This window comes from Taeniopygia guttata, chromosome 2, assembly GCF_048771995.1.
Source record: "Taeniopygia guttata chromosome 2, bTaeGut7.mat, whole genome shotgun sequence".
In the NCBI taxonomy this organism is placed as follows: Eukaryota; Metazoa; Chordata; class Aves; order Passeriformes; family Estrildidae; genus Taeniopygia; species Taeniopygia guttata.
Window position 1 is genome coordinate 45,794,109 of NC_133026.1, and position 27,192 is coordinate 45,821,300.

The 27,192-nt window shown below is 45.3% G+C and overlaps 3 protein-coding genes across 7 annotated transcripts in view; 1 reads left to right on the plus strand and 2 right to left on the minus strand.

Moving 5' to 3' along the window:
* On the plus strand, nucleotides 1–6,278 carry SNRPD1 (small nuclear ribonucleoprotein D1 polypeptide). Its single transcript, NM_001245515.1, is given in 4 exon segments — nucleotides 1–124; nucleotides 729–805; nucleotides 3,172–3,363; nucleotides 5,629–6,278. Coding segments are annotated over 4 exon segments (360 nt in total). The 5' UTR covers nucleotides 1–110; the 3' UTR covers nucleotides 5,706–6,278.
* Nucleotides 6,120–27,192, minus strand: part of SLC6A20 (solute carrier family 6 member 20) — a 21,184-nt gene continuing 111 nt past the window's right edge. The window contains exons 1-11 of one of the 3 annotated variants that reach the window (XM_002197016.7): nucleotides 19,295–20,421; nucleotides 15,176–15,316; nucleotides 14,352–14,443; nucleotides 13,431–13,658; nucleotides 12,380–12,490; nucleotides 11,782–12,023; nucleotides 10,745–10,907; nucleotides 10,229–10,433; nucleotides 9,332–9,491; nucleotides 8,150–8,315; nucleotides 6,120–7,239 (exon numbers count right to left, since the gene is read on the minus strand). In XM_002197016.7, the coding sequence (XP_002197052.4) occupies nucleotides 7,090–7,239; nucleotides 8,150–8,315; nucleotides 9,332–9,491; nucleotides 10,229–10,433; nucleotides 10,745–10,907; nucleotides 11,782–12,023; nucleotides 12,380–12,490; nucleotides 13,431–13,658; nucleotides 14,352–14,443; nucleotides 15,176–15,316; nucleotides 19,295–19,415 (1,779 nt within the window). In that variant the 5' untranslated portion in view covers nucleotides 19,416–20,421 and the 3' untranslated portion in view covers nucleotides 6,120–7,089. Of the gene's footprint in view, nucleotides 7,240–7,598; nucleotides 8,316–9,331; nucleotides 9,492–10,228; nucleotides 10,434–10,744; nucleotides 10,908–11,781; nucleotides 12,024–12,379; nucleotides 12,491–13,430; nucleotides 13,659–14,351; nucleotides 14,444–15,175; nucleotides 15,317–19,294; nucleotides 20,463–26,599; nucleotides 26,667–27,192 lie in introns of those variants that run through there. The other 2 variants (XM_072925824.1, XM_072925823.1) reach the window with 2 other exon arrangements.
* Nucleotides 24,371–27,192, minus strand: part of LZTFL1 (leucine zipper transcription factor like 1) — an 11,870-nt gene continuing 9,048 nt past the window's right edge. For 2 of the 3 annotated variants that reach the window (XM_041714524.2, XM_030265167.4), the window contains exon 10: nucleotides 25,702–26,666. In XM_041714524.2, the coding sequence (XP_041570458.2) occupies nucleotides 26,648–26,666 (19 nt within the window). In that variant the 3' untranslated portion in view covers nucleotides 25,702–26,647. Of the gene's footprint in view, nucleotides 24,993–25,701; nucleotides 26,667–27,192 lie in introns of those variants that run through there. The other variant, XM_072925825.1, reaches the window with a different exon arrangement.

The following is a 27,192-nucleotide window of genomic DNA, read 5'->3' on the forward strand; positions in this document are numbered from 1 at the left end:
GGCGAGCGCGGCCCGCGCGGCCTATCCGAGAGGCGCCTCCGCCCCGCCGTGCCCGGGGCTCTCCGCTCGCCCGGGGCTCTCCGCTCGCCCGGGGCTCCCCGCCCGCCGCCATGAAGCTCGTCAGGTGAGCGGGTGGGCGCGGACAGGGGCGGATGGAGGCGGATTGCCCGCGCCCGGCCGCGGCGGCAGCGCCGGGCGAGCCCACGGAATCATGGCCGCCCCGCGCTCTCCCGCCACCGCGGGCGGGAGCGGGAGCGACCCGGGATGGGCCCGGCGGGAGCGGCCCGGGATGGGCCGGGCCGGGCCGGGCCGGGCCGGGCGGGGGCCCCCCTGTGCCGGGCCGCTCCCGCCCCGGGGGTTGCACGGGTCGCTCGGCAAAGCACCCCCTCCCCCCCAACCCCTTTTTATTTTTGGAGGGAAACGCCGCGGAGTGGGTTAGCGTTGCTTTCCCGGGATTGTACCGATTTGTAAAATGGTTCCCTCTTTGTACAATAATGGCCGTTTCGCCTGGAAGTGGATGCTGGATCCGGCAGTGTGTCACTCAGGCGTCCCAGCTGCCGGTGGTTGGGCAGGACGTGGAGTGTCACGGGACATCCCTAGCAGAATCCCTGAGCGCCGTCTTTGGGAGCTCGGGATGCCGAACTGCTTGGTGCTGCCTGTCGAACGCGTACGGCTTTATGTGGAAGTGAACGGGTTTGGAGTTTTTAAAATGCGTTTTTAATTCCCAGGTTTCTAATGAAGCTGAGCCATGAGACTGTGACCATTGAGCTGAAGAATGGGACGCAGGTGCATGGAACGATCACAGGTAGGGCAGGATGCAGCAAATACTGCCCCGCTGCCTTTCGGCAGACAGTTAACAGCCGCGGCTTGGATGAGTTTTTTGTCCTGTGCTCCCTCTTGCGGGGACCAGCACAGGGAAATGCAGGAGATGGGCTTTGTAACTCAGAGCTTTGTGTGCAAGGGCGAGGTGTCTTTGTGTTGCAGGAGTGTCTGGATATTGTCGGGGGTTGCTGGGAACAGTGGGGAGCTGTGGCCAGCCACTCTCCATAGGCAGCCACGAAAGTACTTGGGAAATTCAGTGGGTCACGGATTGTCTTTGATGTTTAGTAGTGGGTGAGTCCACCCACTACTGGTGGACTGAGATTTCTTTGTTTTAAAGGTTTTACTGGGAGCCTCTGAGCCCAGCTGCAGCTTTACCTGCAGGCAGGCTTGGGGGAAGGAAGCAAACTCTTCCAAACCTTGTTTGGTAGTCTCTTAGAATTTTAGTAGCACGGTCACAGGGTCACAAAATGGTTTGGGTTGGAAAGGACATGAAAGATTATCCAGTTCCAACTCTCTTGCCAAGCACAGGGACACCTTCCAGTAGACCAGGTTGCTCAAAGCCCCATCCAGCCTGGAACTCTGCCAGGGATGTGGTATCCACAGCTTCTTTGGGCAGCCTTTTCCAGCTGATGTGGTCTTAAATTGGTTTAATTTTGCATGTAGACTAAAAAATAAAGTAAATTATTTCTGTTGAACACGTTTTTTGTTAAGGCAAATGGAGGAAATGCATATTTGCATATGTTTGATTGCGTGAGAGGCAGGTTTGAAAACGGCAGAGCCGGGTGTGGGATACGGGGCAAAGAGGAATCCTGGCCAAGAGAATCTGCTCTCCCCGTGCTGCCAGAGGTCTGTCCTGTGGGTTCCTAGGAGTTCCTGATTACCAGGTGCTTCTTCGTATCACTGAGCTGAAAGTTGCAGAGAATTCTGAAGGGTTCATTATGTAGTTCTCAGGTATTAAAACATGTGCAAGCGATTTTGTTTGCTTTAATAACCTCAGTGAGGGACGTTGTTCTGAGTGTTCTGTGAGCTGTGCTTGGAGACAGCAGGAAGGATGCAGGTGGGGCACGTTGTGTTTAATGAGGCAGACCTGCATTAAACACAACGGCTGAGCTGAGGAAGCTGCTGCATCTGCCTTCCTAAACTCACCCCCAGGCAGCTTTCAAAAGTTCTTCTGCCCAGGCACTCCTGGAAAATAAAAAGTTACAACTCTTGTTAAGTTTGAATTTTATTCTAGAGGATTGCTGAGGTGTTTTTTTTTGCCAGCAGCAATCTGTGTGCCAGAAAACTGGATTTAATTTGCAGCCAGGTCCATCAGTTTTGATTGGAGCTGAGTGAACCACCTTGGTTCCCAGTGGCAGCGCACGCTGCTGAACCCAGCCAGATGGGAAGCTAACGCTGCTGGTTTCCTGACCTCGCTGCTCTTTCAGGCTTAATTGTGGAGCAAAGCCTCTCTCATTTGCTGCTAAGAATCCACAAAAACATTGCACAGTATCCTCATCCTCCCAGCTCCAGGGCAGGAGCAGGGTTGAAGGGGCAGGTTTTGTGTAATGCCCCTCACACCAGCCAAGGGACTGGGTCGGTTGGAGCTGTGTAAAATCTGGAGGGGGGAGAGAGGACAGAAAAATAAAGTCACTGTCATTTTGATCTTCATAGCTGGAGATCAGATCTCACCTAAAGCTCTGGATATGCAAAATAAAAACTTCGGGGTTTTTTTTTAATTGCTTCTCACAGCTGTTACACAGTAAATGCATCCAACTGAGATGTTTTTTCCAGTTTGGAATTATGCATAACACAGCATAGTGTGTACAGTACTAATTCCATACAATTCTTATGTACTGGCTGTTCTCAGAGTTTGTAACCACAGTGGATGTTTCTTGTTGTGGGGTATTTATGTACTTTCATAGAGAATTCACTCTGGCGTTGAATGTATTTTGTCAGAAGGTAAATGTTGCTTTTGAGGTTGGAGTCTCCTAAGGCTTACAGAAAAAGGAAATGACCCAGGTTATTTCCTCCTCCAAGATTTGTTTTACTTCTTTTTAAAGGACTAAAGATTAGTATTTGCCTTCTGTAATAAGCATAGTTTATATGTTGTTTGGAGGAGTTATTTTAATCATTTAGAAAGCAGCTATTGCCAGGACCTGGATAAAGATCTCTTACCATGAGGAGCTAAAGGCCTCTCATGGTAACTGCCATAATTCAAGAGAGAAAAGAGATGTGGTTTCATTCTGTGACAGGCTAAAGAGTGGTAGAAGCACATGTTGATGAACAGGATAAATGTCATTTCATGTGCGTACTTAAAAACAGGCAACAAGAGGCCTTATCCCTGAAATGAGGCTTGTGTTGTTTCAGGAGTGGATGTCAGTATGAACACACATCTCAAAGCAGTGAAAATGACACTGAAGAACAGAGAGCCCGTACAGCTGGAGACACTGAGCATTCGAGGGAACAACATCCGCTACTTCATTCTGCCGGACAGTTTGCCTCTGGATACTTTGCTAGTGGATGTTGAACCAAAAGTCAAATCCAAGAAAAGAGAAGCAGGTGAGTTTGTGCTTTCCTAGTCTGTGTTTGTTCTGCATTTGTGTGCATTTTAGTTCTTTGAGTCTCGGGGTGTCTGATTTGAATCTGTCAACATCTGCATTTGGCATCATCGCTGAGGGTTTGACATGGCACTGGCTCAGTCTGCCTTGCCCATCTCCTGGGCATCTGCAGAGCTTCATTCACATGAAGTTGTATTACGGCTTCTCATGCATCTATTTTAAAAAATGTAAATGTTTATCAGCTTGAATAAGTCTTAACCTGAGTCTTACAGTTGGTGCCCAAAGACACTTACACTTCCTCTTCTCCAGCTGTCTCTGTTTCCCCAGTTTGTATGGGGAGCTTCACACAGATAATAAGTATAGGACAGTATCTCAAATGGTGTTGAATGGTTCACTGAAATTTGGTGGGGGATGAAAATGGTATCTATGAATTTGAGAGACTTGAGAACCTGAGGGAATCGAGCTGTATTCCAGTGAGCGCATCTCCAGCTTTGGCTCCTAGTAGTGTTCCAGTCTTAGCTCTTCTACTCTTTGTGGGACATTTTTTTCCGAAGTGCGGCTGAATAAAAATCTTTCTCCTTAGAAGCCTAACAGTATAGACTGTAACTCAAGTTTAATCCACACTGTTGAAGATGAGTCTCCAGTAAACCCCAGGAAATCAGCAGCAGTATATATTTTGCCCACCAGTTAATCTGTGTGTTCTAAAAACGGTGAGCTGTAAGTGAAAGCTAATTGTGCTCTAAAAAATCATGTTGTACCATTTCTCCTGTAATTAAGTGTTGAACTGTGTGGGCATGCAGGGTGTTCTGCATTGGTGAAGAACCTCGGCTGTGCAGCACCAAGTGTGAGTGCTGCAGCCGGTGTCTTGATAGGGAATAAGGATAAAGCTCCCAAAGGGGCTTTGTTCCTCTCAAGTTCATTAAAAACAATCTCACCACACAAGAATGAGTGTGATTGGATTGCAGTTTTCCCGAACCTCATGACATGGTGTGAACAGGAACATCCCTACTTAGTGTCAGCTTTGGGGAAAGCAGCCCTGATAGTCCAGTTACCTTCATTTGATGCTCTCTGCATCCAAAGTGTGTGGAAGTGCTCTCATACCAAAGCTGTGCTGTGCTTTGTCTTAATCCATAAATGCCCTTGGGCTTCAGAAGTGTAAAACCCTTGATTCTGTCCTTGGCAAGTGGTCAGGAAAGGGCAGGATAGTGGCTGGGATGTGTGTGCCACATGTACCTTGGTCCAGGTGTGCTGGCACTTGGTAAGCACAGCTGCCTGCTGATGCTGTCATCCTCCAGATGGGGTTGATGCTTCCATGGATTTTACAGGATCAGTGTATTACCAGCAATATAATGACACCTTGCTTAAGTCAAATTTGTCCTGTGTTTCTGCTCCTTCTGTCTTTTCTGCAATTTTAACCTACGTCCCAGAATAATTGTCACAGCTTGCTCCTTGAATATGGGCACCAGTGGTTGTCTCTTAGAGAGCCACCCACTTCAGCAGAGTTTCCAGTATCTTTTTGAGCCCTGCACTCACAAACACGTTTGAAATGAACCAATAATCTGAAGTTTGCAGAGTGTCCTTGCAACCTGGTGGGTCACATTTCTTTGGGAGAGGGAGATGCAAAGGCATGTCATCACTTTATGGATCATATGACATTCAGGAGTTGCTTGTGGCCTCCACTATCCTCTGATTATGTCTTCTCTTTACAATTAAATAGCAGTAATTAAAACTGGGAGCACACAGTCAAGACCTTTGCCTTAGAATCACATCTGCAATTGGCAGAGGCAAAACTGAGACCAGTAGGAGCTGTTAGATACTGGGATCCCTTCAGAATGCTGACCTTCCACATGGTGCCTGACACAGGATGGGCTTGGGAATCTCACAGCATGTCAAAATTTGCAATTCTCTCTAAAAAACAAGACTGTGTATATATATATATATATATATATATGTATATATATAAAAGGAATCCTGGTTTCCTGTCAGATTACACAGGCATTGGGGAGCAGCCAACTATTTGTGCCCTTGTTTTCTGCAGTGAAGCCAAGGACAGACAGTAGTCTGTGGAAGTTGTATACTGGAAGAACTAACACAAAAGATGAAAATATTGCCTGAAACTTACTGAGCATTAACAGACTGAATACCTAACTTAATGCCTTATCACAGGGAAGCAGTGTGGTGATTATGCTCAATACAAAATGTTTTAATCAAGAAGAAAGTATTCCTCAGTCTCATTTTATTTACCCTTTTTCTTTTACCGGCCAAGTTGCTGGAAGAGGCCGTGGAAGAGGCCGTGGCAGAGGCCGAGGTCGTGGAAGAGGAAGAGGAGGCCCAAGACGATAACTTCTCATCATATTCTGGGCAATTTCTGGGCAATTACCATATTCGAGGCAATTTGAGGTTTATTTTGTACAGGTCTTGTTTATGGTATCCATTTTTAATAAAATGAATTGTGAAAAGATGTATTTCCTTTGATAGCAAAGCTTGGGGAGGGAGGCAGGGGTGTCCTGTTTCTAAGGCTGTTGCCAGACTTCACAGATCTTGGTTGTCAGTGTCGAGATTTTGCCCACCCCTGGGGGCTGTACAACTCCTCTTGCTTTTTGCCCCTGAACAAGAGATTTGTGTTGTGCTTCAGCAGGGTTTGAAATTAATCCCTCTTTTCTAAGGCACTTGCCATCTTCTAATGGTTCCATAGTCAAGACACTGTATTAAGAACCCCTGTCTTGTGTGTCTGTAATACTGTTCTTCAGAGCAACATTTTCTAAAGTTTATAGATACAATTTTAATGTTTTTTATTACATGAAGCTTGTGATTTAAATGTTGCTTTCTTTATGAAATATTTACACAGGGAAATTGACCAAGTCCATGGGAACTGCTGGATTGCTGCATCTGATGATTAAAGAATACCTGGATATGAACTTTGTCAAGCTAATTATATGGCATACTTTTGTTTGGGTGGGGCTTGTAAAGCAGCTTTATCACAGATACCTTCTAGTGTACTTAAAGTACATCCCTAGAAAATACAAATTACAGCACACTGCACAGTTGCATACTGGAACTGGAAGCTTACTTCTGGAGGTTGGAACAACTCGTGCAGCTTACACATATGTGTGCATATATATAGATATATGCATATATAAATATATATATTCACTGCTTTGCTGGACACAAGTATAAAAGAAGCCATGTTAGCCACATTTATCTCCCAGTGCCATCCTGCTGATTACTCCCATGTAGGAAAGCAATTGTCACATTCTCATCGCCAGACTTCCAACAGTTTCACCTGTTTACAAAATACAGATGTAATTTCAAACAATGAGTATGCTTAAGTGTCTTGAATGGTTTGGGGGCATTTGCTGGTAAATTGGTGCAGGAACATGTTTGGTTGTTCATGTTTCCACACAGGAAGTGCTACAACAGTGGAAAAGAATCACCTAATGCTGTGTAATGGGCTGATGTGCTGGTTAATTTGTGCTAGCTAGCATTTTGTGAGCTGCTCTCCTTCTCACCTCTTACAGAGGCTACTTTAAAGCTTCATCTTGTTACAGAAGAGCTTTTTTCCCCCCAAACCATTGTGGAACCTCCCAAGAGCACTTTTTGGTCAATATAGCACCCACCATTCTCAACTCTATAAGTAGCTGCTACAAATAATGGTTGCTGCTGTCTTCCAGAAGTGCCCAGTCACTGGTGATGGGGGTAAGGTCTTCCCAAATCCAGCTGTCAGCTTTCATGCAACAGTTGAAACTCGTTCCCTCTTCAGTCTCTTCCTTATAAAAGTCACTAGTGCTCCCAGGGGTATGCACATGGTGGAAGATGCCACCAGCAGCCCGATCACCGCCAGGGCATAGCCTGGGTAATCCTTGGTCACCAGCTGCCCCTGCAAGGGAGAAAAGCAGTGTTGGATCTGTGGGATCTGTCCCAGCGTTGGGCCAGAAGCAAAGCTGTGTGTATGGAGCTGAGCAGACCTCGGAGAAGCGTTTTCAGTCTGGCAGCCCACAGCTGCCCTTGGTGTTCTCTGTTCAACCACACACACTGAAAACTGACAAGAACAGAGCTGCTGACAACAGGATTGGCGGGAACTTCTGCAAGCTTTTGTAAAGAGCAGATTTTGGCTTGGTTTGTGTTTCTTAATGAGGTGGCTGGGCCTGACCTCTGTCAGGTCTCTGTTCCTCTCCTGGAGCGTGTGGGCTCATGCTGACACCCAGTCAACAGGCAGGCCTGCCATAAGTCCTAAATTGGCCATGACATAAAAACAATTATGTGCTTTGTTCCTGCATGATGCAAACATCTCCACAAAATGTTATGAAACCAGTGATTACTTATCCATTAGTAATTGCTCTGTGATAAATGCACAGTCCAGTATTCTTAAGAAAGTTTTCTGGCCATGAAGAAAAATATATATGGAAATTATGAAAACTATTCCAGCAGCAGCTCAGTTCTGTTAAAGTACCACTAATTTTATTCAAAGTAAATACACTTTAAAAGTAGGGGTTTTAAGTGTATTTTTAAGTATAATATTTGGGTCTTCAACATAAATGAAATTTATTTCTATGAAGGGTTGATTAACAATCATAGAGGGAAATCAGTTGATTTTACAGAATCATTGCATCATGACTAAGTCAAGTTTTCCCTGGTTTTCCTTTCCACAAGATTAAGGGATGGCCCTGATTCCAGCTCCTCACTTCCAGAAGGCCACTTTGTGGAACAGTGTAGTTAGGAAAGAAGCTTGTATCCTTGCAGGAACTAAGGTTTAAAACAGAAAAAAAGCCCAAACCCAAAACATTTACCTGTGTGGCATCCCATGCTTGGTATTGCAATGTTCCTGTGAGGATATAGTCGGTGAGATAAAAAATAAATAGGCTTATAATAAGCAGTGGACTAACAAAAGCCCACATAATTTTCCAATACCAGTTTGGCTTGCATCCAATCATGGTGTAAAGATCTTTTTCAAATCTGTTAAAAAAAAAAAAAAAAATTTGTGAAGAAAACCAAATGTGTATTTTTGAGATTGGCTACAGATACTTGATGAATACCTTGTTCTGAGTTACTTCAAAAACCACCTAGAGAATCAAGTATGTCAGATGAGAAAGGGGAGTACAATTGAACACAAATGAGCAGAGAATTATTGTTTGAAAAGCTGGCTCACCAGAATCACAGTGAGGGGGAAATCAAAACAGACAGTGAGGCTTCTAAGAGAATCCCAAGTTGCAGACAGGAGCTAGAAATAGGTACAGCAAGAAAGTTCTGCCTGAAGCATAAGCTGGGGCTGTTACTGGTGTCAGCTGACAGAAGGAAGGAATTATGCTGAAATATTGGGTTTGTGTATCTGAGTATTCTCAGTGTTGTTAACTGACTGTCTTTGAGGGGGTGCTGACACTGGGAATGGTACCTAAAATCTCACAGGAGACCTGGATCTGACTCAAAGGCTTTGAACTCATCAGGGAGGAAACACCCACGTATGTGCCTGGACACCCTCTGTGCTGGCAGACTAACAAAGCAAATGCTGAAGCATTTCTTTGCATCTATTTTCAAACGCCTTCGCTGTTCAAAACTTCTCCTGATTCTAAAGCTTCCTTTTACCCACAAGGATTGACTTGGGAGACATACAATGTGCGAGGTGACCACCTTTGAAACCAAACTTACTGGCACTCTTGTGCTCGTGCTGAATTCCTGTCATGGGAGGAGCAGAGTTTTGGCAGAAGTTGCTCTGAGACCAAAGACAAGAGCAGGGAGATGTGTGTACAGCTCTTTTACTGCCCTGCCAGCAGAGAGAGTGTCAGCCCAGCCTGGCCCCTCACAGCCCTGAGACAAGCCCCGGAAGGGCTCTGCAGGGCAGAGGAGACCCCCATCCCCTTGCTGATCCTATAGCACAGAAGAAAAATTTATCCCAAGGCAGTATTTTTATTCCTGGCCCGTGGCTTGCTCCCCAAGCTGTCTCACTATGAAGGAAGCAGGGCTCCAGCTTTTACCTCCTTATCCCATAGATGTAACACACAGCGATGGTTTCCACCAGCACAATGAGCAGCAGCGAGAGGGTGGCTGCATAGTCATTGAAGATGTCAAACCAGTAATTTCCAGCCTCCATGGTGAAGATCAGGCCAATTATACAATTCATGAAACACACAACACCTGTGTGGATAAAACAGGGATCCTGCCATTACACATGGAAGTTGTGTAGGGAAAATGTCACACTTCTTGTGACTAACAAGCTGGTGAGATTTCTGCTGAGCAGCTCTCTCTGAGGAGAAAGATTTTCTTTTCCCCTGCCCCTTTGCATGTGTGACTGTCATTAAACTGCTGCTCCTTAGACCTGCACAGTCACAGCACATCATCCCAGACATGGTCAAGACAACCAAGTCTTAGCTACAGCATTGTCACTCATGCATGCAGCATCTGCTGTTGCCACTGGGCACCCAGCTAAAACAAATTTTAAGGTAGGACAACCGATTTCCACGCCCAGAGAGAAGCACATATTTCTTTTGACCAATGGCTGAGGTGGTTTATAGTGGGGATACCGGTGATGTGACTGACAGCTACCTGCTGCAACTATTTGTACCCTCCCTTGGAATTTCACCAGTTGGGAGACACAAGTCTGAAAGAACTTGGGTGTGTTGGGAAGCCTGGAAATAAACAGCCACAACTGCCCTGGTGCTTTGGGAGCTCCCAAGGGAAAGGGCTGCAGGATTTCACAAGGGCAGGCCAACTCTTCCAGCAGCATATTTGCTATTCCCTGCTTCACCCGAGATCAGAGCGTGGAGTGGCACTTCACTCGATAGCAGTGGACACCACAGCTTCTGCACACACACTCACACACACACACACACACACACGTGCTCACCGTGTGCTGCAGCCTGGCAGGTGCTTACCCGAGATCACCTCCTTGGGAAAGCGGGAGGCGATGACCCTGCTGTCGGTCAGTGGTGTGAGGATGGCAGCTGTGTTCCCCAGCATGCTGCCAATGCCCAGCATCAGCAGCATAAAGAAGTAGAGCACAGAGTACAGCTGAGGCACCTCCATGTTTTTAATTGCTTCCGAATAGACTATAAATGCCAGTCCTGTCCCCTGGACAGCCTGATGGAGACAAGGGGACAAAACTGAGTAACAGGCAGCTTCTCAGCTCGATAAAGGACATAAGACAGAAGAGAGTGACTCTGTGTCATGACAACACAGACCTGAGGTGTGGCTTTGCACAGCAAAGGCAGGTGAGGTCTTCACTGGTTTATCCCAACAGCACGGACACAGCATGCTAATAACTCAAGCGAGCCCCTGCCCCATCCTGAGGGGTAGAAATGATCCCCAGCCCTGCCCAGACAGCTCCTGAGCTCACATGGAGTGTCTGGGCTCAATGGGAGCAAAGGAGACACCACAACGTGGCAACTCACCGTGTCTAGCTCAGCTTCCAAGCTGCAGTTTTTAATCTGTGGCATTAATTGGGCATATTCCTGTGGGTAGGTGGCCATGAGGTGATCTTTCATCTCATTGAGGTTGTCTGCTGTTAAAGAGCCTTCCTCCAGGTCAAAAGCATTCAGCAGCAGCAGGATCACCCTGGGAAGGATTACAGGAATTTATTGGCTTTCAGGCCAAGGGTACCTCATCCCTTTTCTCCATCAGCCACACGGGAATGCTTTGCTGGTCCTAGGGCTTCAGTGTCCTTGGGTGAGAGCAGCACCTCCAGCACAGTGTCAGGACACCGGCAACCTTGTGCTCATTTGTGCCTTGGAGGGAATGGCTCCTGCTCCTGCACTGCTGCTCCCAGGCAGGTACTTAGGCTGCTGGCAAGTGCTGGCTGGTGTCTCTTCCCCTTTGCCCTGCGGTCTCACATCCACACCCCACCAACTTTAAAGTCTTTTGTCAACAAGCAAGGACTACCAGCTTGGTTTCCTTTCTGATCAACAGATGGATTGAAAGCTCTAAAAATATGAGTAAATGTGTAACTGCCATGGGCCCTGTGCCAGGGACTGCACGCAAGCTTGCAGCTACAGGACACAATCCTGCAGGCTGCTGGGCATTTGCAGAGCATCACAGCCAAGGAGGCTGAGCTCCTGGAACTCAAGGGCTTAGCCTTAAAAAAGGGGATCTGAGCATCACTGCATTTATTAATCTGCTCCCTCAAACTCCCTGGAGCATGGGCCAGGACAAGAACACAGGGGAAAGTGCCTCTGTGACTTGCCCAGGCAAATTCATCCTCTTGACCAGGCCTGTGCCTGGAAGCAGCACCCAGGTGTCAAAAGGCAAAGCGCTCTGACCTTTCATCTCAGGCTTCATCGCTTTGAATAGCTCCTTTAGCTTTATTAGAGCAGTATCAGCTCTGGTCTTGGGGCAGTGCTGGCAGTGCTGCGTGCTGTTATTTATTTACCTCCCCCGTCACCTGCCCCAGAACGGCGTGCAGCGGAAAACCAGTGAAACACCGGGCTCTTACTTGTTGATGCAGCTCTCATAGTTAAAGGTCGCCTTGAAGCCGTAGATGGAGAAAGTGACAATGCTGGCAAATATGGAGGTGGTGCTGTTGATGAGGGACACGATGACGGCGTGTCTCTGGCAGTTGTTGCTGGGCTCGTTGTAGCTGGCAAAGGCGATGAGGCTGCCGAAGCCAAGGCCCAGTGAGAAGAAAATCTGTGTGGCAGCACTGATCCAGGTCTTGGGGTTCGACAGCTGCTCCAGCTGCAAAAGCCAGACGAGAGAGCAAGACCATGAAGTTGCACTAAGTGCCCAGCACTGCCCCTTCCAGCCTGCAGGGATGGGGCCCTTTGTGCATTCATTACAGGTCAGGGGTGTTCTTGGCAGGGTTACTGCTCTGACTGAAAGCAATAGGTTATACTAACGGGAAGGTCTTTTTCTGCAGGAAAAAGCAAGCAGCTTATGGGCACCATGGCAGCCTCCAGCCATTCCCAGCTGTCAGACCTATGTTACTGCAGCAAAAATTCAGTATAAAAAAAGGAAGACCGAGACCCTTTAAAAACTTACGTGCCCAATAACCAATAAAATTTCCTGAAAAATTCAATACAGTTTTTCTGTACCTTTGGTGTGAACATGTAGACAAGCCCATTCACAGCTCCATGAAGTGTTAATCCTCTGATGAGGTATATGATGAGAACACAATATGGCAAAGAGGCTGTCACATAGACGACCTGAGGAAAGAGGGTAAAGACCTTGGTCTAAAGAATATGTAAGACAAGCTAATCTGCTATGTCAGTCTCATAAGTTTACATAAATAATTTCCAATAATGTGTTTGTTATCCTGTATTATTTTTTAAAGAAATATTATTAGACAAATCTAGCTTTAGATTTACATTTTAGGGAAAACAGTTTTTAATATTACTGAAGACCTGTGCTACTGTTCCAAGCATCTTCTCTTAGATTGGAAATCAAAAAAAATCTAAAATATTCCCCGCATTCACAAACTCAGTTCTACATCATTTGGTAGCATAACACCAGTTCACAACCATCTGTCAAAAACTCATTAGGCAAAGGTAATCATCACATGATCATCATCATGTTTGCTCTACAAGGAAGGCAAGCAGAGCTCATAACAGGTCAAAATCAAACTTGAATTTAATCAAATTGAATCAAAATTTAATTGAATCAGTTGCAGCAAGTTTAAGAGGTTATTCTTAGTTTATAGTCTCTTGGCTTTCTGTATTTGGATAAGACGATTTGGGGATTACAGCCCTCAGCTTGCTGCTTAGTGCAGGCTCAGCCAGGACATTGGGGTTTTTCTCCCCACTTCCTCATAACTTCTGCTGTGAATAAAAAGCAAGCAAAAAATGTCCAGTAGATGTCTTGTTTTTCTTGCAAAGACCAAGGAATAGACGTCTCCTGACATGGCTCTGCTGGGGCAGACGGCTTTCCTCGTGGCCAGCAGCCTGACAACTGGCCATAACAGAGAGCTGCCTGTGTTTAGAGGACTTCCCTGGGTTATTTTTTCAGTATCACTCAGTGTTTTGATTATCTTGCTTCAGCTGCAACTTGGCAGGGCAGCAGAGCTCGGTGCTGCGGGGGGACACCGCGACCCCAAGGAACTGCAGCCATTCCTCGCCACCTCCCCACGTCCCCTGTGCCTGCTCCCACCTTGCCCGTGGAGGCGGTGCCGCGGAGGATGCAGAGGTAAACCACGAGCCAGGCCAGCGTCAGGCACAGCGCCTGCTCCCACTGCACGCTGCCGCTGGCCTCCAGCGACGGGGCGATGTTCAGGGTCTGCCGGTACCAGAAGTACTGCGTGGAGGATGTCTTCTCACACTCCTCCTCGTAGCCCGTGCGGTTGCTGTTGAGGGGGCAGGTGGCCCATGGCAGCGGGTCCTAGAGGAAGGGGCATGGCAGGAGTGCGGGCTGTCGGCATGGCAGGGAGAGCCGAGGTGCCACTGGGGAACGGGAGGATGATGGCAAGGGCGGCTTTCTGCCCGGGCTTGCTTCTCTCTGAATGGGGTTGGGGATGACCCTCTCCCCTAGGGACGGTCTCTTTTGACAATCTCCCATGGCAATCACCCTCTCCCCTAGGACTGATGCTTTCTGATCCTCTCCCCTGGGGATGATCCCTTCTGAACCCCCTACCCAAGGACAGTCCAGCTCTGTCCCTCTTCCTTGGGGATGACCAGACTGATTCTCTCCCCAAGGACTGAGCCTCTTTAACCCTCTCCTCTGGGAATGACAATCTCCAAGCCTCTACCGTGGGGCCAAACCTCTCCCCTGTCACCAGACAGGTCCATCCCAGGATGCAGCACACCCTGCCACCAAGGCACACGTGACCAAGGCGTCACAAGCCTGGCATTGACCTGAATTGCATGGTGAGCCAATGTCTCTGAGAGGACCATGCATCACTGCCTCACTTTTCCCTCCAGCAAAGCCCTGGCTTTCTGAAACTTTTGACATCCCTCCTCCTTCCCATTCCTATTTGACAATGGTGCCATGCAACATCCAGCGCCAATGAAACCCAGCACTGTGACCCTCCGCAGCTGCAGTGGGGCCAAGCTGGGCCGCTGGGAGCCCACATACCTGGAAGGAGTGGAAGAGGTACCAGAAGGCCCAGGCATTTATCACATTGTAGTACATGGACAGGAAGAAGGAGACGACAACACTGGCAACTCCTGTGGGTATGGAGGGAGACACTTGGTCAGCAGAAAACTCCAAAATGCCCAGGGCTTCACAACATCTGTGGGTGTGGGAGCAGCACCACCATGGCTGACACAGGAGAGGCTTTGTCCCTGCACAGCCATGTGCACAGGGCATATCCCTGTCACTGTAATCACTGCCTCCTCCTCCCACCAGGACTATCCTGACCTGGATTTGATACTCTAGGCCATGGGGAATGAATATTCAATGTATAATTTAAAAAAAAAAGTGTGCTTATGCAAATTAATGCTAGCTTGGGTTTTCAGGGTAATTTAATAACATAAAAATGTAGCTAAGAGTGGACATTGGTAAATGGTAGACTGGAACAGTAGGACATTAAGGCACCATTTTATCACTCATGTTGAGCTTATTGGGAAGGTGCTCTTGTGGCCAAAGCCCAGTGTAGGCAGCCCCAAGGGCTGGGTATAGCATTGACCTTCACAACATGATTTTGGCAGTCTGTCTGAGGGCAGGGGGACTCACACCTCTGAATCCAGACCCAACACAGGAAGCTGGGGTCTGGCCCCAATGCTCAACAAGGGACAGGATAAATGCATGCCATGAGGTGTCTGGCTTTGTTCAGTCTGGAGAGACCCAGTAAAACCTGAGTTCCCACCTGGGTATTTTCTGAAAGACAAAGCTCTCCAATCTAAAATCACCCACGTTCTCTGCGTGCTGGAAAATAAAGGTGGAAACTGAGAACATACCAACACCGCAGAGGTAAGGACTTATTATTTTCCAGGCGCCGATGCTGCCCTGCCGCATACGCTGCCCCACGGCCAGCTCCAAGTACAGCAGCGGCATCCCCTCGGCAATCAGCATGATAAGGTATGGGATCAAAAAGCCACCTGTGAGAACAAACCCAACAGTTAGCCTTCAGCAGATCAGCAGCAAGATAAACACCACTTTGCCATATTTGTGTTCAAGTCATGCTGTCAGTGTCCCAGAGGCTGGCTGGGTCTGGGTTTTGGTCCTGTCCAGGTACCTTGAGTACTGAGGACACAGCCCAATCCTGAAGGACATCAGGAGGCGGTGGGCGCTGACTGCCTGGGCGCAGGGAATTTTCCGCAGGGACTTGGCAGGGCTGGGATTTCTGCTGTTAAACTGTGTTGGTCAGCACTGCTGTGTGGCAGCGCTGCCCAGATGCATCCGAGCGGTTTGAGCAGTGCTGGGGGCTGGGGCTGTTAAAGGGTAACCAAACACCTGCCAAACCTTGTAACTGATAATGAGACAAAGAGGACGAGGGAAAGATTTACTTCAGTGTGGGGTGCTCTGCTGCACAGCCAAAGTGCTCAAAGAAAAGATAACAGCAATGTCCATGTCAAACAGAAAGTTTTGAGTTACATATTGAAGTCTGGCCTTGCTTAAAAATAGAAAACAACCAACCAAAAAAACAAACTAAAAAGCTCCTAAATCCCCATGCTGAGCCCACAGGCTCCAGCAAATGAATGAAGGCTTTTCCCCCATGGGAAAATGGGAGCAGACCCTGGAACACAGGCACTGAGTCTCCTGCATTGAGCTGCTCATCCCTGCTTCCCTGCACATGGAGAGCCACAAAGATGCTGCTGTGGAAAAAGAGCAGGAGGAATGGGAAGGCTGACAGCAAGAAAAGGAAAAGGACCTTCCTGCCTGGTAACCAGGATGTGTTTCAGCTTAAATTTCTGCCAGAAAAAAAAAAAATCCTTGTATTCAACCTGGGGCTCACTTCAGAAAGAGCTGCTGACTGAGTCAAAAGCTGGATTTTTGTGAAGGCTTCCTTGCTTCCCTTTTTACAGCAAGCCAAAATATTTACGTAAATATCTCTTATTTAGGATTTAATCTGTGGCATTAACATTCCTTGCAATGGGCTCTGTGCTGCACTGTGGAGGAATGAACTCCATGCAGCGACTGAGGCAAAGACCTGGAAATAAACACAGAGCAATAATCCGGTTTATTCTGGGAATTAATTTCCCACCTCCCAGCTCTCTTGTTTTTAACAACCCCTTTGTTAGTCTGTTAGATAACTTCTTATGCCACAAGGGAGCTGTCGAAGGTTTAAGGGCTCCCGCAGCCACTCCATGCCAGTGGGGTGCGAGCTGCCCCAGCAGCCACTGAGGGGGCTCTGCCATGTACCACAGGGGAATCAGCACTAGGCCCTTGCAAAGGTTTTCCACCCTCCCAGCAGTGCTGCCACATGTTTGGCATTGACTGTGCCAACTGGCAAGGAGGAGAAATGCCTTCAGGCTTGTTCTTCACCCCAGTGTCCCACTGCAGCTCAGGGCGCCAGCGCTAAGACCCTGCCCCTTGCTCTGCATCCTGTTTGCTCACAGATCTTACTCCTAGTGCTACTCTTTCCAAAGAGGAGAACCAAAACAGCTCTACTCAACTCCCCGCTCATTGACACCAGGCCTTGCTCCCTCCGGTGCCAGCTGTCTGCAAAAATCAGCCCACAGGCCAGAACCCCGTAGTTGGCAAAATGTGCAGTGTGCCCTGGCCTGCTCAAGGCACTGGGCTTGGCCAGTGGCACCCTTGCCCCTGCTCAGGCTCCTGCCTGGTGCTCGGGGGCTTCCTCCCCCAGGGCTGAGTGCTGCTGAGCACCAGCCCTGCTGCAGACCCAGCCCAGCCTCGTTGGAGCCTGGCCCAGCCTGCTTAGGGACAGAGGAGCTGCACCTGCGAGGTTTGAATCTGCCCTGCTCTGCTCAGGTCGTGCTCTCAGCAGGAAAGCAAGGAGAAGGAGGAGAAGGAGGCAAACTGCTGATGAACATAATGACAGGTTACAAAGTCTGCAAATACTCAGGTTGCAAATACTCAGCATCATCCGCAAGAAGGGCCCGATTGTCCTGATGGGCAGGACAGGGCCTAACTCTGTGCTTTACTACAAGGAAAATGCCAAAAAAGCTGGTGTCCTCCCTAATCCCAGTGCCTGGGATATCCAGCTTTTAAGTTCCTGAAACGATGTTCTGTATGTGTGGGTTTTGTGAACCCTGGAAAGCCACAGAATCCTCTTTAAGAGGGCAGTGGATAAAACAATTAAGAAAAGCAAAACCTCCTGTCAGGAATTTTAATTTCACAGTAGAAAGAGCTGCCTTTCCCCACATAAATATAAGTGGTGAAGAGAAAAATAATGGAAAATATTATGAAAAATATTGGAAAAACATTCTTATAAAATACATTTTTTAGAAAATTCTTGGGTGTATCATAGGATAGTTTGAACTGGAAGGTACCTTTTAAAGGTCATCTACTCCAATGCCCCTGCAATGAACAGGAAAGCTTAAATAAGCTTGTATTCAGGTTATCCAAATGTTCCAGTATTACATTTTAGAGAATTTTCACCACCTTTCAGAGAATTTTCACCACAATACAGATGGCTGGCTAAAAGAACGACACAAAGCCCCCAGACTGTCCGAGTTTTGCTGTCCTTCAGGATGTCTGCCGTGACGGGCTGCTAGCAAACTGATCACATGCAGTTTGACTGTGTACAGAAACACATTTTAAGCTTTGTGCTAGAGTTCAGTGTCAGATATGAAGACTTACCTTTAAAGCATGTGGAGGGGAATATACGCAAAATCACAGCACATCTATCATTTCTGCTATCTGAACTGTCTAAGAAAGCTTGAGCCACTGCAGCATCTATCTTCTACTGATGCTTCATCCACCATATTATCTGGATTTTTCTGACCTGATCCCACAGGATAGCTCTGACGCAGTCTCAGTGCTGAGATGGCTTTTCAAACAGCAGCATGAACCACCTCCTACCACCACAAGTGCACTCAGAAGTAAGCTACAAGCCAACAAAACAAGCATAAAAACAGCAAAAAGCTGTTTAACATCTCAGTGTTTCTTCCTGAAAGGAAGAAAAGGCAGAAGGAGACCAGAAGCAGATGAGGCAGATGCTTATCGTGTCCCTTAATGCAAGAGTGAGCCAGGTCCCAAATTATGACAACAGATGAAGTATGAGAAGCAGTAAAAAACTTGGTTGTCTTACAGAGAGCCTGTTTCTAAAGATTCTTCAGAAAAATGGTCGCTGTATACTAGAGGAGATTATTAATACCGGTATTTAATTAGTCTACTTAACTGACTTTTTATTTCTAAGGAAGAACAGCTGTGGCTTGTATATGCCACAAACATCATCCTCCTTCACTGTGGACCCAGAAGGAGAATAAACTTTCAAAGAGGGTTTTGGGGGTCTTTCTTGGTTGGTTTATTTCTTTTTGGAGGACAAATCAATTTATTCCTTATTTCCAAAGGTTCCTGAGAGGCTTTAGCTATGGAACTCCTATTGATTAAGGCATTTCAGCCAACTTCAAGGCATATTTGCAGCCAAATTATCATCTCCTAAAGTAAGGCTTTGTATAAAAGACAAGATATTAATGACAGGTACTTGAAATAATACAGCTGATCTTTAAGTTAAATCAGTGTAATCATCTCTCCTTCTCAATATTTTCCAAGTCCCCAGAGGTGAACGAACATACAAAGACATGAAACAGTTTTGACACCTTCTGAGTGATTCAGTGGGGCAAAAATATAATAAATGAATACTATGTGGATCTATATCTCTCACTCTACCTGAGTGTTTTTTAGAAAACATGGGCCTTCTCACTGTTTCATTGCACTTACAGGAACAAATGCCACTATACTGGGGCAGCTGTCAGGTAAAAGCCTAATGCTACAGAATACATAAAATAAAGCCACAGTAAAACACATTGTACAACAACAGAAAGCCAGACCTCCTCTCTGCCCTGGACCTTGCTGGGTGGACAGAGCATGAACATGGAAAACATACTTTTGCACTTAAAGCTTGCCCCATTCCTCCTCGAGGGAAGCAAGAAAATGTAAACCACACTTACCTCCTCCGTACATCTGACATAAGTATGGAAACCTCCACACATTTCCCAGCCCCACAGCATAGGAAATGCAGGCAAAAACAAACTGCAGGGGATTGTCCCATAAGGGTCGGGATTTCTCCATTGCTTTCTTGCAGGCAGAGGTTTCAGCAGAGCCTCCTGCCTTCCCTCCCTCAGGTATTCTGCCAACCGTGCCTCACACTCCACGCCAGTCCGGCTCAGAGGGGAGGGAAAGGCGGAGAAGCTATGCTTGCCAATTCCTATCAAGCTTTTTAATTACTAATCTTATTAACAGGCACATACTGAAATAGGAATGCTGGTAAATAGATTATAGACACACACAGAACTATAAAATTGGTACTTTGGGTGAATAGCTGCTTGGGTTTTGACTGGCATTTCTGGGAAGGATGTGAGCTGAGGGATTTTTATCAACTCACATGGCAACTTGAAGCTGTGAGGAAATAACATTAGGGCTGCAGTTTGGTTTTGGAAATGGGACACTCCTTCCCCACAGGGCTCCCTTCCTACTGAGTGGCACTCATGTACATGAGGCACCAGCTTGAATTTTATTGCACAGAAGAGGGGTTCTCACGCAATTGAGACTGGGTTTAGAGACTGTCAGTGCTTTTAGGGTAAGAATAAACAGAATCCTCAGACATCCTATCATTGTGCCCTGGTGCGCCCCTCAACCAACTCAGCACACTCCCTAGTTCCAAAAGTGGCCTTGAAACAGTCCTATCAGCCCTGCAGGTCCCCAGCCTGGAGCACACTTAACAACACTCCAGTTTGACCCTCCTGGAATAATGCTTTCCCTCTACATAGTCTGCATGTGTGTGACAGTGTGAAACAGCCAGTCTCTTTTCACTTACCTTCATGCTCAAACCCCACTGCTGCAGGTGAACTTTTCTGCGGGGTTGCCATTTTAAAATACTTTCAAATCAGCAGGGACCAAAAACAAAGGCCAGTGGAAAAAGGTGCCTGTGACCATTGTGGAGGCAGAAGGATCTAGGGGGCCTTTGGGTTGTCTTAAGGCACACTGAGGTGCCATGTCTGAACATGAACCCTGTGTGTTTGGGCCCCTGCCAAGGTACACTTTGAGCTCAACCACTTTGGACAGGCCTCCCAGTGAAGGAGGCTGCCAGCAGTGTCTGCAGCAACAAAAAGTAGCTGAGCAGCTCCAGGGACTCAGCTTCCTTCCTCTGATTAAATGGTTTTTTCCAGGGCACCTTTCAGGATCATTTTACAAATATGACTCACTCAGCTGCTGTCAGTCTCATTCCTCCAGCGCCAGGAATTTGGTCCCAGCCAGCTCTGGGTGTGCTGCTCCAGCATCCCATTGGGCACTGGCCAAGCCAAAGCCTCCAGCTGTGGGTATGGATGAGAACTCCCAACTCTGGGGTCTCTGGACAGGAGCCTGAACTGCAGTGTGTCATGCAGTGCTGCTGAGCCCAGCAGCAGCACTCAGTGACAAGCCACCTGTATTACCAAAGTCACAAAGTGGAATACCGCTTTTCTGTCTGCTAAAGCAGGTGATGGCAAGAGGTTTACACATCTCCCATAAGTGCATCCATTCTTTGGGGTGTGTTTTAGTGGTGCTAGAGATGTAAGTTCTCATTGGAAAACATCAGGGTTTGCCAAAGCTGCCTGTAGTATAGTTTTGAGTGAGTTTGTGATTTTTTTTTTTGCAGTATCCATGCAGTTCTTGTCTTACCTGCAGAACTGCAACATGCCAGCTAGCCCTGGCAATATGTCTTATCGGTATAACCCAGAATTCTGCTGGAAGGAATAATCCAAGGTAACTTGAAATCCATAAGCTTAAACTGAAACACACACAGAGAGAATGTGAGTTGTCTCGTATCATGAAAACGTTCACAAATTATTAAAAAGTCAAATGCCTGTCCCTGGCAGTGGGATTTATTATAAATGATGTGTATAAATAGCTTACAGTATTAAATAATTTACTGACAGAACAGCCTTAAAAAATAGCACATCACTACCACTGGGGTTGCTTCCGTGTGAATAGATTACTCCTACTGATGAGCATCATCAAGTTAAAGATTTCCTTGGCTCTGTACCTCCTTCCCATTACATTTCAAACTAGTTTACTAATGGACTGGAGGAGATTGTGCAGGCAGAGAGGTGTGACATCCTCACCTCGGGTCAGGCCAGATCAGGAAGTTCAGGTGGAATGAGATGAATCCTTGCCTCTCTCACACATGTCAGTCTCATCAGTAGCTCAGATCACAGACTACTGTGAGTTTTTTTTTTTAAGGTGGTCATGCACATAGGCACCCAGCCAAGTGCCTGTCATCTACTGGCTCCTTGGGACACACACTTTAAATATATTTAAATGTATTTAAACAGACAACACGTAGGAATTCTTGCTGTGGGACTTCGTACACACACCTCAGATTATCAATATGCTATTTCTGATGTTGTTCATGATTTTATCTCCTTTGAACTGCTTTAATTAGGGTTAGTGTAGGGCTTGGGCTTTCTCTTTAGGGACAAAGACAAGCCTCTAATAGACATATGCAAGAAACTTTGATCGTGTCACTTCTCATATTAAAAAAGGATTAGAAATAATTTTTTCTCCCAGTACCTAACAAATTTGAAATGTGGGGTTTAGTAGAGTGGTTGAGAATGGAAGGGGTTCATCTGCACAGCAGACCAGGAACTGATGGGACTGCCCAGTAGAACTGCCCTAGGTAAACCAAGTCAGAAGCTGATAAAACAAAGCAAAGAATCCCATTTCTCACTGAAGCAAAACCTCAAGTATTTAGGCGAAGGTATCAACTAAAAACGCTGGTCTTGTGTCTCTTGATGCCAGTAGAGTGAAAAGCCACATGCCTCACCCAGCTACCTAAAATGCAGACAAAAAGGGAACCTGGGGTCCTAACAACAGGTTGGGGACCATGATTTCAAGGTGTTAGAGAAGCTTAATAGTTTAATTGGCAAAAGTCATGGAAACAAGGGAAGAAGTTCTATCAGGTAGCCTGGTCCTTTATTATGCTACCTCTAACACGCATCACTATACCTCTGAGATTTAAAAATAAACCCTCTGGGCTTTCCTTGATGAGCCAGACATGAGGGAAGGGGACAAAGTGTCACCTGCTCTGGTGTTTAGTATCTTCAATTCCTTGAGGAACTCACTTCCAAATGCAAACACAGCTGGTGTGTCAGATGACAATCAAAGCAAAGTCATGGAGTGTCTGCAGCCTCTGCATGTATTTACTGATGCTGCCAAGAGAAATAGATATGCAGACATGGGAGTAGAAGCTTCCACATATGGGTTTTCTGTTGGGATTCACTGTTGACAGTTGCTACCCTAAGATGCCTATTTCCTTACCTTAGGAGAAAGAAAGAATCCATCTGGATCTTTGACAACTCATAGGACATGACAACTGCTGGGCAATTGCTCTATGTGTAATTGGAGGTAACAGTTACTCTTCTAAGCAGTTACTAGATTACAATTATTCCTTCCAGTTTATCACTACTACTTGCTGCTTAGTTCCAAACTGTAGATGATGTCTTTAAGGTCTGTACCCTGAAGTCATTTCCAGCCTCTCAATCACCCTTAAAACTGCTTAACTTAACCTCCCAAGAAAAGCATGCCTGACAAAACTCTCTCTATATTTTTTTTGCCTTTCCTTAGCATCACAGCTCTATCCATCTTCTGAATGTGTGATTTTTTAGGGTACTCACTCCATAAAGTTTGGATTCATAGAATTGCACCTAATTCACTCAGACTTCAAAACTGACCTGTATCAAACGAGAGTCAGAAACTGGCATGTCACTAAAAGATAGCTGTATCATTCAATCAGTTCTTCTGCTTGTCACCTGCCAATTGCCACTTTCTTCATTAAAGCTTGCCTGCAGTCTGGGGAGGTCTCTGGGCAGCTCTCTTATTCACCAGCAGCTGTCAGTCATGAGCTGCCCTGCCACAGCCCTGCACACTCCCAAGGCACTACAAGTTCCTAAAAATAATTTAAAATAATTAACAAGCAAAACTTCCTGTTGAAACAGAATGACATGTACCTGCCCACCTTTATTTGGAGAAGAGCTGACTCCAAAGAAGCTGCCTAATGTGTCAGGATATGTCCAAGAGGAGACCCTGCTAAGGAGGGCACATATAGATGTCTTCAGGGAGAGTCTGTGGGCAGCCAGAGCAGGGCAGGAATCCTGGGACAACATTTTCCCTGGGACGTCGTCAAAATTACCAATCACAGGGTAACTCCCTAGGCATATTGTAACTGCTCAAAGTCAGTTACAAAAATAACTATGGTAACAATTCTTACCTGCTCATATACAAACCTTCAAATTACTTCAGAATGTTTAGAAGGCACATTCTTCTAGACCAGATCAAACCTTTTAAGCTTGATCCATTCAGCCGCCTGATAGCCCAACTTGATTCACATTTGCTTCCTGAAGCAGTAAAGATTTCACTGTGGTTTCACAGCATTTCATATCACACAGAAGTCAAGACCTGTCCTTGATAATGCCAGAAGAGGGAAATCAAACTAAGGAATCTTACAAACGTTTTGGCTGGAATGAAATCTAAGTTCCTGGCAGATGACTGCGTTTCCCAAAAGCAAGTCCAAATTTCCAAATGTCCAAATTTCAGCTGTTCAAAATATCAGTCTCAATACCAAACAAGCTGTGCTTGCAGCTTAAGTGTCAATGTAGGTATTAGTATTCACTTTAGGGCATCTTTTCAAATGGCTATTAGGCACAAGAGAAAAACAGGTTAATGAGTACTTTATGAACAGTTAAAAATCATTGGTTAATATATGGTCTCATTAGGATGGCAACATGCAGGACTGCTGTCTCATTTATTAACAACTACTGAAGTCACTGTTGGAGCATAGGTTGTTTGCTGTCAGAGTTAGCACTAGCAAAGCTGAGATGCCTAGATTTCATTCCCATATTCTTCAGCCTGCAAGAAAAAAACAAAACAAAACCAAAAAACAAACCCCAACCAGCCTGAAAGAGATCTGATTTTTGCAGACCAGCTAGTCATACAGGAATTTTCTTTTTAAACACTCCCTTCAGGCATACCTAGTGAATTAACAACCGAACTGGAAGAAATGGATGATGTCTATTTGAGCAGTACAAAGAACACAGGCTGCTAAAAGGAGTATTAGAATTTACACCTCAGGGAAAGAAGTGAAGTTTTAGAAACAGCAGGCACTGTCAGGAGAGGTTCAGATGTCATTTCCATCTTCAAAATATTGTACCTATCTCAAGAAAAAAGATCACAACTGTATAATGCTCCAGGTTTTCTTTGACAGGTACATCACCTGTCAATGATGATGTATTTTTCATCAACAGCTCCACACAAGACTTTTAATTAGCCATTCTGCAGTACAAAAAGCGAGCATCTCAGTGATCGCATGCTCACTAAACTGGCAATCTGCAAGGCAGGAAATCAAAGTCTGAGTTTCAATTTTGCACGGCAGAGTTCTTCACAAGATTTGCCTTACTCATTTGAGGAGATAACAAGGTGTGTAACAATGCTTGTCTACAGCCAACTAATTTTACTGAGACCTAGCCAAATACTGAAGCTGACAGTGTACATTCTTGCTGAGATGGTCTCTAAGCAGATAATGAAGGCTGATCACAGAGTCAATATTCTGGAGTCAAAGACTGATGAGAAGACCAGCAGGAGTCATGAGAATCTCTGGCTTTCTTCACCCTTTACCTGCCATTTTAGAAATGGTAATTGAGCTCATTAAAGTGAGAGTTATTATGAAGACAAAACCCACAACATTCATCCAGACAAGTACTCATGTTGTTCTGAGCAAACAAGGCCAAAAAGCTCTTTGGTACATGCCTATTAAGAACTTAACATTTTAGTGACTGTACAAGGGGCAAAAAAACCCCTTTCATTTATCTTAACTATTACCACATGAGGAGGATGCCATCCCACAACACTCCACTATTGCGCTGCAGCAATAATATCCTGCCACAGGCATGGGACTTTATCTCAAACCAACTTCACTTAACCAGTGGGAGGCAAAAGACAGGAAAACTTACAGAAAACATGACAACTTAAACTTAGAGAAAAAAGAACTCAGACTGCAAGTGTATGGCAGATTTGAGTTAAGCAATTTTAACAGCTTTGCTTGTTAAAGAAATAATGAGGAAAAAAGATCCATTTCAGTTCAAGCATCTCCTGAGAAAAACATTGTTAAATGCCAGTTTCTGTAACACAAACACCCTCAGCCCTGTCACTAGTACCCTCTTTTACAGCTGTTTGATGTGACGTGGCTTTGAACACGAATCTGTAATTTACATGTTCTCATTTCTAACAAGATTCTTTACTGATCTGCCACCCAGTCCTACAGATATTAAAAAAATAGCTATACAAAACATTTCTATTAAAAAAACCCAGCTCCTTAAAGATTAAATATTTGAAAACATACTATTTTATTTGAAGTAAAATACAAGATACATATGAACACAGACAGATGAACAAGTAGAATGCACTATTAGGAGACTGACAAACAAATGCAAGGCAGAGAATTACAAGTAGAAGACTCGAGAGAAGTAAGCTGTTTTCTGGTGAGGTTACATTAAGAAAGGAGATGAAAACATCTAAAATAACTTTACTCCCAAAAACGTTGCTCCACTAACTTTCCTATGCATATTTAGATTATCATCTCAATATTTAGAATACTGGCAAAATCAGAATCCATCTTCTGATGTTCAAATTTTCTTTAAATCAATTAAAGTCAAAAAGTACAACTTTACTTGAAAGAGTCCAGCACTCTGGGTATAAAGCATATTTATCTCACTATCTAATGAACATTGTCAGAAAAATGCTACTGACCACACTTTGATGAAGTATGACATGTCCAGTGTGAAGTAACATTACAGAATCAGCGTTTCTTTTTTGTTCCTCCTACACTCTTTCACTGATGCAATTTTTACATATAATGCTACTTCATAACTACATTAACTACACAAAAGTAACAACTGGAGTTTCCACCTTGAAGACATCAAAAACTCTAATGCATATATTTTTGGTCTTTTTTCCCCCTTTTTTTAACAAAAATAGACTCCTTTTTTTTTGTAAGGAATGTCCTCAGTTCTTCAACAAGTTCCTGTTTGCTATCTCTCAAGGAATGTCAATGGTTAACCATTAAAAACATGACTGCAGAAACGAATACCTATAAATTGTAGGTTTACAAGGAAGTAAGGTAAGAGTTTCAGTGTGAAATTAATATTAATAGAGTTATTTTAAACACTAGAAGCAAAGAATATGCCATTCAAAACAAAAATTATTGAAAAATAATACCAGCCTACATTTTCTTTCCATGACAACTTCTGATAGATCAGATGCTTTTTGATATTTCAGTCCTCTGACTCATATCTGAGGATTAAAAAAGAATAAATAGAAAAAATAATTAAAACAGACTAGAAAATACCTCAAAGACATTTTGTCTCTAAAGAAAATAAAGCAATAAATTGCATCCAAGAGTGACACATTTCTGTCAAGATTTACTGTACGACTTAAACCACAGACAAATGCATTTACTTTTTAGACTATTTTCTCCTTTTAAAACTGGCCAGTTTACCAAATAGTAGAATGAAGGAATGATCTACCCACAAACCCAAACCATTGCCGAAGCACCTGGAACATCTCCCATCTGTATCTCTGTGTGTAGCACCTGAGGCATTATCTACCACAGCCATGAATCTCCTGTATGCTCTCCATACTAAATTCTCTCATTACTCACCACAAGGCAGCTGCTGTTGCACACACCAGCCCTAACCAGACCAGACATCCATTTAAAGGACTGGTTTGTCAAAAATCAGGGCATAGCCTATTAGAAGTTCTTTTCAGGGAAAAATGTATAGACTGTTTTAGAGACAAAATGGGAGCAGAACATGGATCC